Genomic DNA, 13,984 nt, shown 5'->3' with positions numbered 1-13,984 from the left:
GCAGGTGGAGGTTGACCTTCAGTCCCTCACTGAGCCATGTGCTTTAATAAAAGAACATGTAGCCACTAATACTGGCACTTATGTAACATATGTAAGGTTGTGTAATGGTTAATGTGTCTGTGTGTATGTTTGTGTCCATCTTTGTGTCTGTGGTTGTGTATCCATCTTTGTGCGTGTGTATGTGCTTGCGTGCCATGCTCATGCATGTGTATGTCTCCTCTAGACGAACAGAGGAGTTCAGTGAACGAGTCCAGCAGCCTGTTGGGTGGTTCCCCTCGACGCCACTGTCGTAGGAAGAGCTCTCCGTACCACACAGGTCAACTTCACCCCGCGGTCAGGGTGGCAGACCTCCTCCAACACATCAACCAGATGAAGACTGGGGAAGGATATGGCTTCAAACAGGAGTATGAGGTGAGAGGGATGGAGAGGGATGGAGAGGGATGAAGAGGGATGGATAGAGAGAGAGAGAGAGAGAGAGAGAGAGAAAGATAGAGAGAGAGAATGTGGGCGTAGCATCCTTTGGGATTTAATGATGCAATTTTGGAGGCAGAAGGCATTTTAATACAGTTTCTCATCTCTGAGTCCAATGGCTTATGTGTTCAGTAGGCTGCTGCTGGAAGCTTATTTTAATAAGCAGCAGTCAACGTAAACCTCCAGTAGCTGTTTGATACCATCTCTCAATGTAAAGCTATTTTATTCTGCTCATCTCTCTTTCAGATCTTTTTCTGTGTCTACCAAGAGTATATTAATTAAATGGCTTTCAAGTAACTTTTTTTCATTCTATTTGTGATTTACTACAAAGTCCCTCTATTCGCCCAGTAGCATTTAGCTTGTATTTGTACCCGAATCCAAACCTCCAGATTTCCAGATGCGCTTTTCGATTCATTAATCCCACCCCCCAAGGGCCCAACAAATTCCCCCTCCTAAAATCAATACCGTGGTCGCTTTTTCACTCCTCCATCGCTTTTCCGCTCCTCCCGTCTCACTCCCTCCATCGCTCCCTAGTCTGTCGCCTGGAGAAATAAAGGAGATGAAGGAGAGATCAGTGTGCGACTGGGGTGTGTGCGTGTGTGTGTGTTTGTGTGTGTGCGCATACGTGCGTGTGATATGTGTATCAGTGTGATACTGGCTGTAGGACTTCATAACCCTTATTTCCCACTGGGCTGCCGAGGCGGCCATTGATCATGCATGCTGCAAAGGACTGTGGGAGTTTTTAAATGGCACTACAGGGTTTTTGGACCGGCGCTACAGGATTTCTGGACTGTCTCAGATAGAACGAGGCTGATGTCAGATAGCCATAACCAGATTACAACCAACTGGTTAGACTGTCAGGTTAGATCCAATCCTCTTGACTATCTTCAGGGCTTCAACCCAGTAGGCAAAACTGGTTGAAAGGATGTCATTACAAACCAGAGCTCTAAACCCAACAGTGCAGAAATCAATATCAGTGAATTACTATTAAATAAAATAAGGTAGAACAAAAACACACAAGAAATAAAAAATAATAACAATAGAAAGTAAGAAGCTATACACAGGGTCCGTTCCAATACCATATTTACAATGTGCAAGGATACTGGATCGATATAGGTATATATGTATTGGGATAAGGTGACTAGGCATGAGGATTTATGATAAACAGGGTAGCAGCATCATAAAAAAAGATTGTATGTGGGTGTGTGTGTGCGTGTGTGTAGAGTCCATATAAATGTGTGTGCATGTTATGTGTGTATTGGAGTGTCAGTGAGTGTGATTGTGCATAGAGGCAGTGCAAAAAGTTGTCTTGGGGATGGAAACTGTTCAGGAGCATTTTGGTGTCAGACTTGATGCACTGGTACCGCTTGCCGTGCGGAAGCAGAGTCTATGGCTTGGGTGGCTGGAGTCTTTAACGATTATCCTGGCCTTCTTTCCACACCACCTGATATAAAGGTCCTGGATGACAGGGAGCTCGACCCCAGTGATCTACTGGGTTGTCCGCACCACCCTCTGTAGCACCATGCGATCGAGGGCGGTGCTGTAGCCATACCAAGCAGTGATGCAGCCTGTCAAGATGCTCTCAATGGTGCATCTGTACAACTTTTTGAGGATTTGAGTGCCCATGCCAAACCTTTTCAACCTCCTGAGGTGGAAGAGGCACTGTCGCACTCTGTTTACCATTTTAAGTCCGTAGTGATTTGGACCCTGATGAACGACCCGCTCCACTGCAGTCCTGTCAATGTGGATGGGGGCGTGCTCGCCACCCCATTTGCTGTAGCCCACGATCAGCTCCTTGGTCTTACTGACGTTGAAGGACAGGTTGTTGTCCCGGCACTGCACTGCCAGGTCATTGTCCTCCCTGTAGGCTGTCTCATCGTCGCCGGTGATCAGACCTACATCCGTCGTGTCGTCAGCAAGCTTAATGATGGTGTTGGAGTCGTGCGTGGCTTCAGGGGAGATAAAGAACATTGCTAGAAAAAAAGATAATTCCATTCTGACAATCAGCAGCTGAGACCCTTATGCATGATAGTGGCGTGTTAAAGAAAGTCTGTCTATGGATTGGTTCAGTGTTAGTCAGGCTCTGCTCTAAAGGGTGTTGGTGGGAGAAGGAGAGAGAGAAGGAGAGAGAGAGGTATCATGTCTTCTCTAAGCAGGATTAGGCATAGTATTACCTGTGTAGGAGTGAGGCGCAGGTGTAATCCTCTGATCAGCATGCTGCCACTGTCCCTGGGCTGTAGGTGGACCGGCCGCCCCACGCTGATCCCATGCTGGGATTGGGCCAGCGCTGATGAGGGATTTAGTAAGCTAGGATTGGAGCGCCTGGATGTGCCCGGCAAAGCAGCCAGGATATAAGTTTGACTTACGCCATGAACGTGATGTGACTTGGACGCTACCGCCAACAAACACGTCTGTCACACTCACTCAGTCATTCTTTCTTTCTCTACTCTCTCTCTCTCTCTCTCTCTCTCTCTCTCTCTCTCTCTCTCTCATAACGTTGATTTAGATTCAATAGCTCCTATCGCGCTGTGCAGCCAGATTGTGAAAATGGTGTCATAAACATCTGTCACAAATGTACCACTTTAACACCAAGGTATTATAAAGCACTTGGATTTTAAGCAGAAGCACTCTCAATGCATAGGTAATGAGAGAGACTCAAGCTTGCCTATCTACCTTTCCTCCTCTTAACTCTTGAATGCCCTCCTCTTTCTTCCCGGCCTCCTCTCCTTATCTTCCTCTCCTCTTCCTCGTCTCCACTCTCCTTTCCTCTTCCTCCTCTCCTCAGGTCCTCTCCCCTCTACCTCCTCTCCTCCTCTCCTCTCCCCCTCAAGGCCAGATCCATCTCTCTTAGCCTCTTCTTCTCCTCACCATTCTCTCATAGATGTGTCATGACAGAAATACGAGCAGTGAATATGATGGCCAAGTTACTCAGAGAACGCTCAGGGTAACAGTCTAAGTTGGGTAACTAAGCTAAGTGGTAAAACTAAGTGGAGATTTGGTAATAAAACTGAAAGGATATTTGAATCTGATGACACGTACAGTATATTCCTTGTGTCCTAGTGATATCTAACACTCCGGTAACCAAGCTAAGTATTTCAGTGTGCTGTTTAAATCTGCTGATGATAGAATTTCACCTGTATGCTAACCATATCTCACTGTCTTTGTGACCACTTGTTCCTTCTCTTCTCAGAGCTTCTTTGATGGATGGGATGTCACCAAGAAGAAGGACAAGACTAAAGGGAGACATGACAGTTTGCTGGGGCGTAAGTTCCGTTCAGACCCTGGCTCTGGAATGGAGTGGTATGCCATACATAGAAGAACATTTGCAGGAAAGCTACTGTAACTTAACTTTGTTTCAAATTAGTGTACCAATTATAACATGTCCTCAAGTCAATTGCTATTGACAACCGCTATTTAAAAATCTTTGTTTTGTTGAACATCTTTGTTAGTGTCCCTTTAAAAGAGAATATACATCTGAAAAGACTTCCTGGTTAAATAAAGCTGACATAAAAGTCCCTCTCTCTTGTTGATGATCTCTCCTCTGTTGATGATCTCTCCCCTGTTGATGATCTCTCTCCTGTAGATGATCTCTCTTGTTGATGATCTCTCCCCTGTTGATGATCTCTCCCCTGTTGATGATCCCTCCCCTGTTGATGATCCCTCCCCTGTTGATGATCCCTCCCCTGTTGATGATCCCTCCCCTGTTGATGATCTCTCCCCTGTTGATGATCTCTCTCCTGTAGATGATCTCTCTTATTGATGATCTCTCTTGTTGATGATTTCTCCCCTGTAGATGATCACTCTTATTGATGATCTCTCTTGTGGATGATTTCTCCCCTGTAGATGATCTCTCTTATTGATGATCTCTCTTGTTGATGATTTCTCCCCTGTAGATGATCTCTCCCCTGTAGATGATCTCTCCCCTGTTGATGATCACTCCCCTGTAGATGATCTTTCCCCTGTTCATGATCTCTCTTGTTGATGATTTCTCCCCTGTAGATGATTTCTCTTGTTGATGATCTCTCCCCTGTTGATGATCTCTCCCCCATTGATGATCTCTCCCCTGTAGATGATCTCTCTGGCTGATGATCTCTCTTGTTGATGATTTCTCCCCTGTTGATGATCTGTCTTGTTGATGAACTCTCCCCTGTAGATGATCGTCATCGAGTCAAGCTACACTCCCTCCTAGCAGACCCCAACTCTGACTATGGCAATGCCAACTACATAGACGTAAGTTACACTCTCTCTCTCTCTCTCTCTCTCTCTCTTTCTCTCTGTCCCTCTTTCACTCTGCACCATCTCACTCCTCCTCCTCACTCTTTACTGTCTCTGCCCACAGTTGCTCCATAAACTGAGACTCAGCCGTATGATCAGCTGTGGGAACCAAATATATTGCAGAGGGACTTACGATGTAAGAGGCTGCACTTCTGAGCATCCACAGCTTCTGAGCATGCGCACGGGAGTTGGCTTTACTCTATTGCAATGTGATAGCTGTGTGACAAGAACTGCTGCAGGGATTAGTCTCTCGCCTCACATGGAGGACTTCCTGATATTCTAATTTTATCTTTGTATTGTTGAGTGTTCCTTTAAGCTGTGTGTCTGGCCCAGTGCTAGAGAAGTGCTGGAGGAGTATAGACTCGTGGGTAATATAATCTCTCCCAGCAGCTGTCTGTAGACTGGCCACAGGAAAGAGAGACTCTTGTGTAATGTAGTCTCTCCCAGTAGCTGTATGTATGTTTGAGACAGGAAGGAGACTCTTGGGTAATGTTCTCTACCCCAGCAGCAGTTTGTAGGCTGGCCACAAACGGCTCATAATAATGGCTGGAACCGAGCGAATGGAATGGTATCAAACACATAGAAACCATGTGTTTGATGTATTTGATACCATTCCACTGATTCCACTTCAGTCACTACCATGAGCCCATCCTCCTCAATTAAGGTGTCACCAACCTCCTGTGGTCTAAGGATGTCTAGCCCAATGTTCCAGTCTACAGGGACACCCGTCCAAAGTGTGTGAGGATGTGACAGTCAGAGACTCCCACTGTACTGTGTGTGTACAGGTAGTCTGTCCCAACAACCCTCTCTGGGCTTGCCTCAGTTGGCTGGCCAGTACACTGTGACAGTGAGGATATCCACTTAAAGAGGATTGTCCCCTCAACCTGGCTTTGTCCCTGTATCCCTGGGGGTACTGGAATAGATTTGAGATAGACATCGTCTCAGCAACACCACAGATCCTATAAGATCCTATAAGATCCTTTAAGATCCTATAAGCTAGGAGTGTCTGTGTCCTCTGTGACGGCTGACGACTCGTCCAAAAGCTCTCCTAAGTCAACTCCGAGCGGCGACTCGCTCTGTCTGTCTGACGACATCAAATGCCTGATCCCGTTCATCTGGCGTTCAGTTAGTTGTGATCTCAACTGTTCCGCTCCAGTGAGTCTCATCCAGGAAGGCTTAGCCAAGCCCAGTACCAGTTCAAACCTCACCAAAGACACTTTCTCTCCCAACTCTGTGTCAAAGCTGAACAGCTAGTACTGTAGCTAGTGTTGGAGGGATATACACTTTGTGTGCTTGAGCTAGGGCCAAGCAGTGAGTGTGTGTGTGTGTGTGTGTGTGTGTGTGTGTGTGTGTGTGTGTGTGTGTGTGTGTGTGTGTGTGCATATGCGGAGGCGTTGCTTAATATGCACGCAGTACAGGTTACATAAAGGTGACATTCACAAAAACCTCTTTTAGCAATTATTTATCTTTGTTGAACACAGTCCGTTCAGTGAAGTGCCCAATGAGAGCAGGAAAGAACGTACAGGGTTCGACTGCATTCGTCTCCCTTCGCTCAAAGAAATGTAGAATGTAAGAATAAGTGAAATGGACAGAATAGAAAAGCTAAAATTGACAGAAAATAAAAGGTCAAATGAGCGCTGACTCAGCAGGTTGAGGTGGAAGGGAAGGACAATGTGTTTGTGTTGGAGCTCATGGAGAGTGTTCCGCCCGTTCACCCCCTCTTGCCCTTTGTGAGTACACTGGTTCCATTCTCCGTTCACCCTCCTCTAGCTCTACCTGAAAGTTTAATTAGCATATGGGCCTTGCGAGGAAACCTGTGACATTGTTAGAGCTGTCTACACCACTGTCTGCATGTTGTGGCAGGACCCCTGACTAGCCATCCCGCTAGGCTAACCCACCCCCAGACGCCATACAAAATTATTCATGTGAGTAGGAGAAAGGGAGGAATGGAGGGGTGAATGGAGAGATGAGGGGTGGAATTAAGGGTCCACTGCCGTTTCGCCATTCTTCAGAAAGGTTCAATGGGAAAGCAGCACATTGTCTGGCATTGATTTGGGTTAACCTCTTACATCTAGATGTTCTGCTAGCGGAACACCTGCTCCAATATCCAATGATGGGCGTGGCGCGAAATACAAAGTCCTTGAAAATCCGAAAACTTCCATTTTTCAAACATATGACTATTTTACACCATTTTAAAGACAAGACTCTCCTTTATCTAACCACACTGTCCGATTTCAAAAAGGCTTTACAGCGAAAGCAAAACATTAGATTATGTCAGCAGAGTACCCAGCCAGAAATAATCAGACACCCATTTTTCAAGCTAGCATATAATGTCACAAAAAACAAAACCACAGCTAAATGCAGCACTAACCTTTGATGATCTTCATCATATGACACTCCTAGGACATTATGTTATACAATACATGCATGTTTTGTTCAATCAAGTTCATATTTATATCAAAAAACAGCTTTTTACATTAGCATGTGACGTTCAGAACTAGCATACCCACCGAAACTTCCGGTGAATTTACTAAATTACTCACGATAAACGTTCACAAAAAACATAACAATTATTTTAAGAATTATAGATACAGAACTCCTTTATGCAATCGCTATGTCCGATTTTAAAATAGCTTTTCGGTGAAAGCACATTTTGCAATATTCGGAGTAGATAGCTCGCCATCACGGGCTAGCTATTTTGACACCCACCAAGTTTGGCCCTCACCAAACTCAGATTTACTATAAGAAAATTGGATTACCTTTGCTGTTCTTCGTCAGAATGCACTCCCAGGACTTCTACTTCAATAACAAATGTTGGTGTGGTTCCAAATAATCCATAGTTATATCCAAATAGCGGCGTTTTGTTTGTGCGTTCAAGACACTATCCGAAGGGTGACGAAGGGTGACGCGCCCGGCGCGTTTCGTGACAAAAAATTTCAAAATATTCCATTACCGTACTTCGAAGCATGTCAAACGCTGTTTAAAATCAATTTTTATGCGATTTTTCTCGTAAAAAAGCGAAAAAATTCAGACCGGGAGTCGTTGTTTTCGTTCAAAGACTGAAAATAAAAACATGGAGTCTTCTCGTGCACGCGCCCCCAGTCTCATTGTTCTCAGATCGACCACTATCCAAATGCGCTACTGTTTTTCAGCCATGGCCTGCAAAGTCATCATTCACCGTTCTGCCGCCTTCTGAGAGCCTATGGGAGCCGTAGTAAGTGTCACGTTACAGCAGAGATCCTCAGTTTTCAATAAAGAGAGTGTAGAAGGCCAAGAAATGGTCAGAGAGGGCACTTCCTGTAAGGAATCTTCTCAGGTTTTGGCTTGCCAAATGAGTTCTGTTATACTCACAGACACCATTCAAACAGTTTTAGAAACTTTGGAGTGTTTTCTATCCAAAGCTAATAATTATATGCATATTCTAGTTTCTGGGCAGGAGTAATAATCAGATTAAATCGGGTACGTTTTTTATCCGGACGTGAAAATACTGCCCCCTATCCATAACAAGTTAACCTAACTGTTTTCATGGATGGTGGGGCTTGGGTTTGAGGAGGAGGAGAGTTGGGTGTAGTGTAGTATGTTTTGTTCACTTAGTGTTCCATGACCACAACAACTACAGGAAGTTCAAGAAAAAAACGTTGGTTTCTACCTCTGCCATGGCAACAGTGTGTGAGGCATGATGAAACAATCTCTCTCTCTCTCTCTCTCTCTCTCTCTCTCTCCTCTTACCTGTGGGTTCTCTCCTATCCCCCTGTTCTTTAATCTCAATAATTATTATTTTTCCTTGCTTCCTTCCTTCTTTCTCTCTTTCTCCTTCCCTCTTTTCTTAACCTCTGGGACCTTTTAGATCCGGATAAACAGGGAAGTAAGTACACCTGCTTCTCTTCTCTTTCTTTTCCATCTATCTTCCCGCTCACCCTGTGCCCTCTGCGTACCCCCTTACTTCCTTCCCCCTTTCCATCGCTCCACCACTTTCTAATTTCTCTGTCTATGAGCCCCCCATGCCCTAGGCACCAGCTGCTCCCCAGAGTTTAATTTAGCCAAACCTGCTCTGCTACACCACTACACTCACTCTCATCTGCAGCCATACTAGACTCACTTAGAGTAAAGGATTTGTATGAGGTTTGTCTGTCCCCCATCACAGCAGATATGACACAAAGCATGTCTTACTGCAGGCAAGTCTGTCCCAATAGACAGAACCAGCCGTTAGAACTTTGTATTATATATTACACCTGTCCCCCATCAGAAATCGCACAAAGGAACCAATGGGAGGAGCACAGTCTAAGTGTGAATCCTAAATGGCCCCCTATTACCTACTCAGTGTGCTACTTTTGGCCAGAGCCTCAAAGGTCTCAGTCTATTCCCTATATAGTTAATTACTTTTGGCTAGAGCTCAGATATGCCCTGAAGGCAGTAGCGACCCATGCAGATATATCATGCAGGGCCAAAGCCAGGACAGATACACACACTCAGCTCCAGTGGTGGAAAAAGTACCCAATTGCCATACTTGAGTAAAAGTAAAGATACCTTAATAGAAAATGACTTAAGTAAAAGTGGGGAATGACCATTGATGTTCTCTTGATAAGTGTGTGAATTAGACAATTTTCCTGTCCTGCTAAGCATTCAAAATGTAACAAGTACTTTTGGGTGTCAGGGAAAATGTATGGAGTAAAAAGTACATCTTTTTATTTAGGAATGTAGTGAAATAAAAGTAAAAGTTGTCAAAAATATATATAGTAGAGTAAAGTACAGATACCCCCAAAAACGACGTAAGTATTACTTTCAAGTATTTTTACTTAAGTACTTTACAGCACTGCTCAGCTCAGATTGAGACACAGTGAAGGGCTTCACAGGAAACACTGCACTGCCAGAGCCTGAACATAACATCACTGTTTTCAACCTGTTTTCTGCCCCTGTATCACATTCTGTTGGATGTTTCTCACACATACTTTGTCATACAGCATTTGGGCTAATCTTCAACCACATAGTGGGCTATCTAGCTGGGCCAAACTAGATTGGTCTGAAGGGGGTCCAACTTGCTGTGAAAGAAGAGAACTTGTAAAGGGAGAGATTGCCAACTTTGTTTTGGCTTTCTTCTTGGCTTTCCTTCATGTGGCAACTTGCTTTCCATCTCATCATGTTGCGATGCTGTGATGTGATTGGTATTGTCATGGTTTAAGTGTGGTGGGGAGCATGAGAGAGAAGTACTTTTTTTATTCAGTTATTTTTCCTCCATTTTGAATTTCACACTGCTTGATGTGATGCTGTCTGCTCACTGTAGGCGGAGGGTGGTGGTTGCCTAGGTGACAGACAGACAGGAAGCACACACACACACACACACACACACACACACACACACACACACACACACACACACACACACACACACACACACACACACACACACACAGTGTAGCAGAGAGGATCATGGGAAGGATGGGAATGGGGTCACTGCACTCTTGCATGGCGACTGTCATCCATCTCCCGTCCTCTCTGTGTGGCATGGCACTTATGGAATGGAATGGAATGAGTGGTGTGTGCGTGTGCACATGCACGTGCGTACGTTCCCTTATAGCCAAGAGTGATGAGGGGACCATGCCCATGGCTGGAGGATTTGTCTTGCTTTACATTCCTCTCTCTCTCTCTCTCTCTCTCTCTCTCTCTCTCTCTCTCTCTCTCTCTCTCTCTCTCTCTCTCTCTCTCTCTCTCTCTCTCTCTCTCTCTCTCTCTCTCTCTCTCTCTCTCTCTCTCTCTCTCTCTCTCTCTCTCTCTCTCTCTCTCTCTCTCTCTCTCTCTCTCTCTCTCTCACACACTCACACACCATGCTCAGGGCTGGTTAATTTGTTATGCTCAGAGTGCTGAGTTAGTCTGGATACACACAGACCATGACTAGCCATCCCATCTGAGTGTCCAGGCTGGATCATAGCGCAGTAATGCACCCCCCCAGGAGAAAAGACAATGACAGATCAGTCAGTGTCAATTGGCTGAAATGAAAGCATTATAATTTCCCTTTTGAAGGAACCTTGTGTACTTTATTATTGCTCTATACCTGAACAGATCATGTCAAAATGCTGCCTGAACAAAACAAAAAATAATTGGTAGGAGGAAGCTGCCCAATGAGAAAATTACAGTCCCTATCTCTAGACAGTTATGGCCGCTGTAGAGAAATCTCCTTTAACTCCCTGTAATCCAACAGTCCAACCTTTACAATATGAAAACATTATACTATGAAAACCACTTGGTATTATATCTAGGTGGAAGATGAATACAATGCAAGTTTCACTACATATTCAATGTCATTCAATACCAGATCAAAAATAAGAGAGGAGAGGAGACTGAGGGAGGGGGATGGTGGTGTTTTTTTATAGTGACTCCAGGGACTAGTGTTTACACTGTGTTACTCTGATGTTCAACTCTCTCTCTTTCTCTCTCTTTCTTTTTACCTCCATCTCTTTCTCTCTTTTTTCACAGGGGTACCAGCGATCAAACCACTTCATAGCCACCCAAGGTAAGTGCCCTTGGAATACTTTTTCAGAAATCAATGAATGGTAATATACCTTATTCTGTGTGTGTGCTGTATGTATGTGTGTGCATGAGCAGCCAAGCCTCCCAGTTGTTGATATTAAAATAATGATTTTAATTATTAATGTGTAAACACACTGGCTGGTGCTCCATCACGTTGTGTATCTGGGTGTATCTCTATTCTCTACCACCCAAACATCTCTCTCTCTCTCTCAAGTCAAGGGGCTTTATTAGCATGGGAAACATATGTTAACATTGACAAAGCAAGTGAAGTAGAAAATATTTAAAAGTGAAGAAACAATAAAAATGAACAGTAAACATTACACTCACAGAAGTTCAAAAATAATAAAGACATTTCAAATGTCATATTATGTATAAATATGGGTTGTATTTACAATGCTGTTTGTTCTTCACTGGTTGCCCTTTTCTTGTGGCAACAGGTCACAAATCTTGCTGCTGTGATGGCACACTGTGGTATTTCACCCAGTAGATATGGGAGTTTGTCAAAATTGGGTTTCTTTTCGAATTCTTTGTGGATCTGTGTAATCTGAGGAAAATATGTTTCTCTAATATGGACATATATTTGACAGGAGGTTAGGAAGTGCAGATCAGTTTCCACTTCATTGTGTGTGCAGTGTGCATATAGCCTGTCTTCTCTTGAGAGCCAGGTCTGCTGACGGTGGCCTTTCTCAATAGCAAGGCAAAGCTATTAATTTTGAGTCTGTGCATAGTCAAAGCTTTCCTTAACCTCTATGGGCTAGGCGGGACGAATTCGTCCCACCTACGTAACAGCCACCTGTATCCAGTGGCGAGATTTTTGAATCGTTTGAAATACTATTACTTCAATTTCTCAAACATATGACTATTTTACAGCTATTTAAAGACAAGACTCTCGTTTATCTAACCACACTGTCCGATTTCAAAAAGGCTTTACAACGAAAGCAAAACAATAGATTATGTCAGGAGAGTGCCCAGCCAGAAATAATCAGACACCCATTTTTCAAGCTAGCATATAATGTCACCAAAAACCCAAACCACAGCTAAATGCAGCACTAACCTTTTATGATCTTCATCAGATGACACACCTAGGACATTATGTTATACAATACGTGCATGTCTGTTCAATCAAGTTCATATTTATATCAAAAACCAGCTTTTTACATTAGCATGTGACGTTCAGAACTCAGAGTTACCTCTGCTGCAGAGGATAAGTTTATTAGAGTTTCCAGCCTCAGAAATTGCAGCCCAAATAAATGCTTCACAGAGTTCAAGTAACAGACACATCTCAACATCAGCTCTTCAGAGGAGACTGTCTGGATCAGGTCTTCATTGTCGAATTGCTGCAAAGAAACCACTACTAAAGGACACAAATATGAAGAAGAGACTTGCTTGGGCCAAGAAACACGAGCAATGGACATTAGACCGGTGGAATATGTCCTTTGGTCTGGAGTTCAAATTTGAGATTTTTGGTTCCAACCGCTGTGTCTTTGTGAGACGCGGTGTGGGTGAACAAATGTTCTCCGCAGGTGTATTTCCCACCATAAAGCATGGAGGAGGAGGTGTGGAGGTGCTTTGCTGGTGACACTGATTTATTTAGAATTCAAGGCACACTTAACCAGCATGGCTACCACAGCATTCTGCAGCGATACGCCATCCCATCTGGTTTGGGCTTAGTGGGACAAGCATTTGTTTTTCAACAGGACAATGACCCAACACACCTCCAGGCTGTGTAAGGGCTATTTTACCAAGAAGGAGAGTGATGGAGTGCTGCATCAGATTAACTGGCCTCCACAATCCCCCGACCTCAACCAAACTGAGATGGTTTGAGATGAGTCGGACCGCAGAGTGAAGGAAAAGCAGCCAACAAGTGCTCAGCATATGTGGGAACTCCTTCAAGACTGTTGCAAAAGCATTCCAGGTGGAGGTGGTTGCGAGAATGCCAAGAGTGTGCAAAGCTGTTATCAAGGCAAATGGTGGCTATTTGAAGAATCTCAAATAGAAATATATCGTGATTTGTTAAAAACAATAGGTTACTAAATGATTCCGTAGGTGTTATTTCATAGTTTTAAAAATAAATAAAAACCTTTGAATGAGTAGGTGTTCTAAAACTTTTGACCGGTAGTGTATATGTTGAAGAGGGTGGGGCTTAAGCTGCATCCCTGTCTCACCCCACGGCTCTTTTGGAAAGAAATGTGTGTGTTTTTTGCCAATTTTACCTGCAGACTTGTTGTTTGTGTACATCGATTGTATAATGTTGTATGTTTTTCCACCAACACCACTTTCCATCAATTTGTATAGCAGTACATACTACCTCAATCAGCCTGACTAACCGGTGTCTATATGTAGCCTCGCTTCTTTTATAGCCTCACTACTGTATATAGTCTGTCTTTTTACTGTTGTTGTTTTATTTCTTTAAATACCTATTGTTCACCTAATACCTTTTTTGCACTATTGGTTAGAGTCTGTAAGTAAGCATTTCACTATAAGGTCTACTACACCTGTTGTATTCGGCACACGTGACAAATAAACTTTGATTTCATTTGAGACCCTCATGCCAAATTAAGTCAAAGGCTTTTTTGAAATCAGCAAAGCATGAGAAGACTTTGCCTTTGCTTTGGTTTGTTTGTTTGTCCAATTAGGGTGTGCAGAGTGAATATGTGGTCTGTCGTACAATAATTTGGTAAAAAGCCAATTTGACATTTTCTGAGTACATTGT

The 13,984-nt window shown here is 43.8% G+C and overlaps 1 protein-coding gene across 8 annotated transcripts in view; it reads left to right on the top strand.

Annotated features, from left to right (window-relative positions):
* Window positions 1–13,984, top strand: part of LOC106588628 (receptor-type tyrosine-protein phosphatase U) — a 283,920-nt gene that overhangs the window by 244,433 nt on the left and 25,503 nt on the right. For 3 of the 8 annotated variants that reach the window (XM_045709315.1, XM_045709317.1, XM_045709316.1), the window contains 6 exons: window positions 224–411; window positions 3,662–3,734; window positions 4,625–4,701; window positions 4,811–4,882; window positions 8,594–8,611; window positions 11,218–11,254. In XM_045709315.1, coding sequence (XP_045565271.1) covers window positions 224–411; window positions 3,662–3,734; window positions 4,625–4,701; window positions 4,811–4,882; window positions 8,594–8,611; window positions 11,218–11,254 — 465 coding nt within the window. The remainder of the gene's footprint in view (window positions 1–223; window positions 412–3,661; window positions 3,735–4,624; window positions 4,702–4,810; window positions 4,883–8,593; window positions 8,612–11,217; window positions 11,255–13,984) is intronic. The other 5 variants (XM_045709320.1, XM_045709322.1, XM_045709321.1 and 2 more) reach the window with 2 other exon arrangements.

This window comes from Salmo salar, chromosome ssa27, assembly GCF_905237065.1.
Source record: "Salmo salar chromosome ssa27, Ssal_v3.1, whole genome shotgun sequence".
NCBI classification, from domain to species: Eukaryota; Metazoa; Chordata; class Actinopteri; order Salmoniformes; family Salmonidae; genus Salmo; species Salmo salar.
The sequence above is the reverse complement of the archived record's forward strand: the minus strand, read 5'-3'. Positions and strand labels throughout refer to the sequence as shown.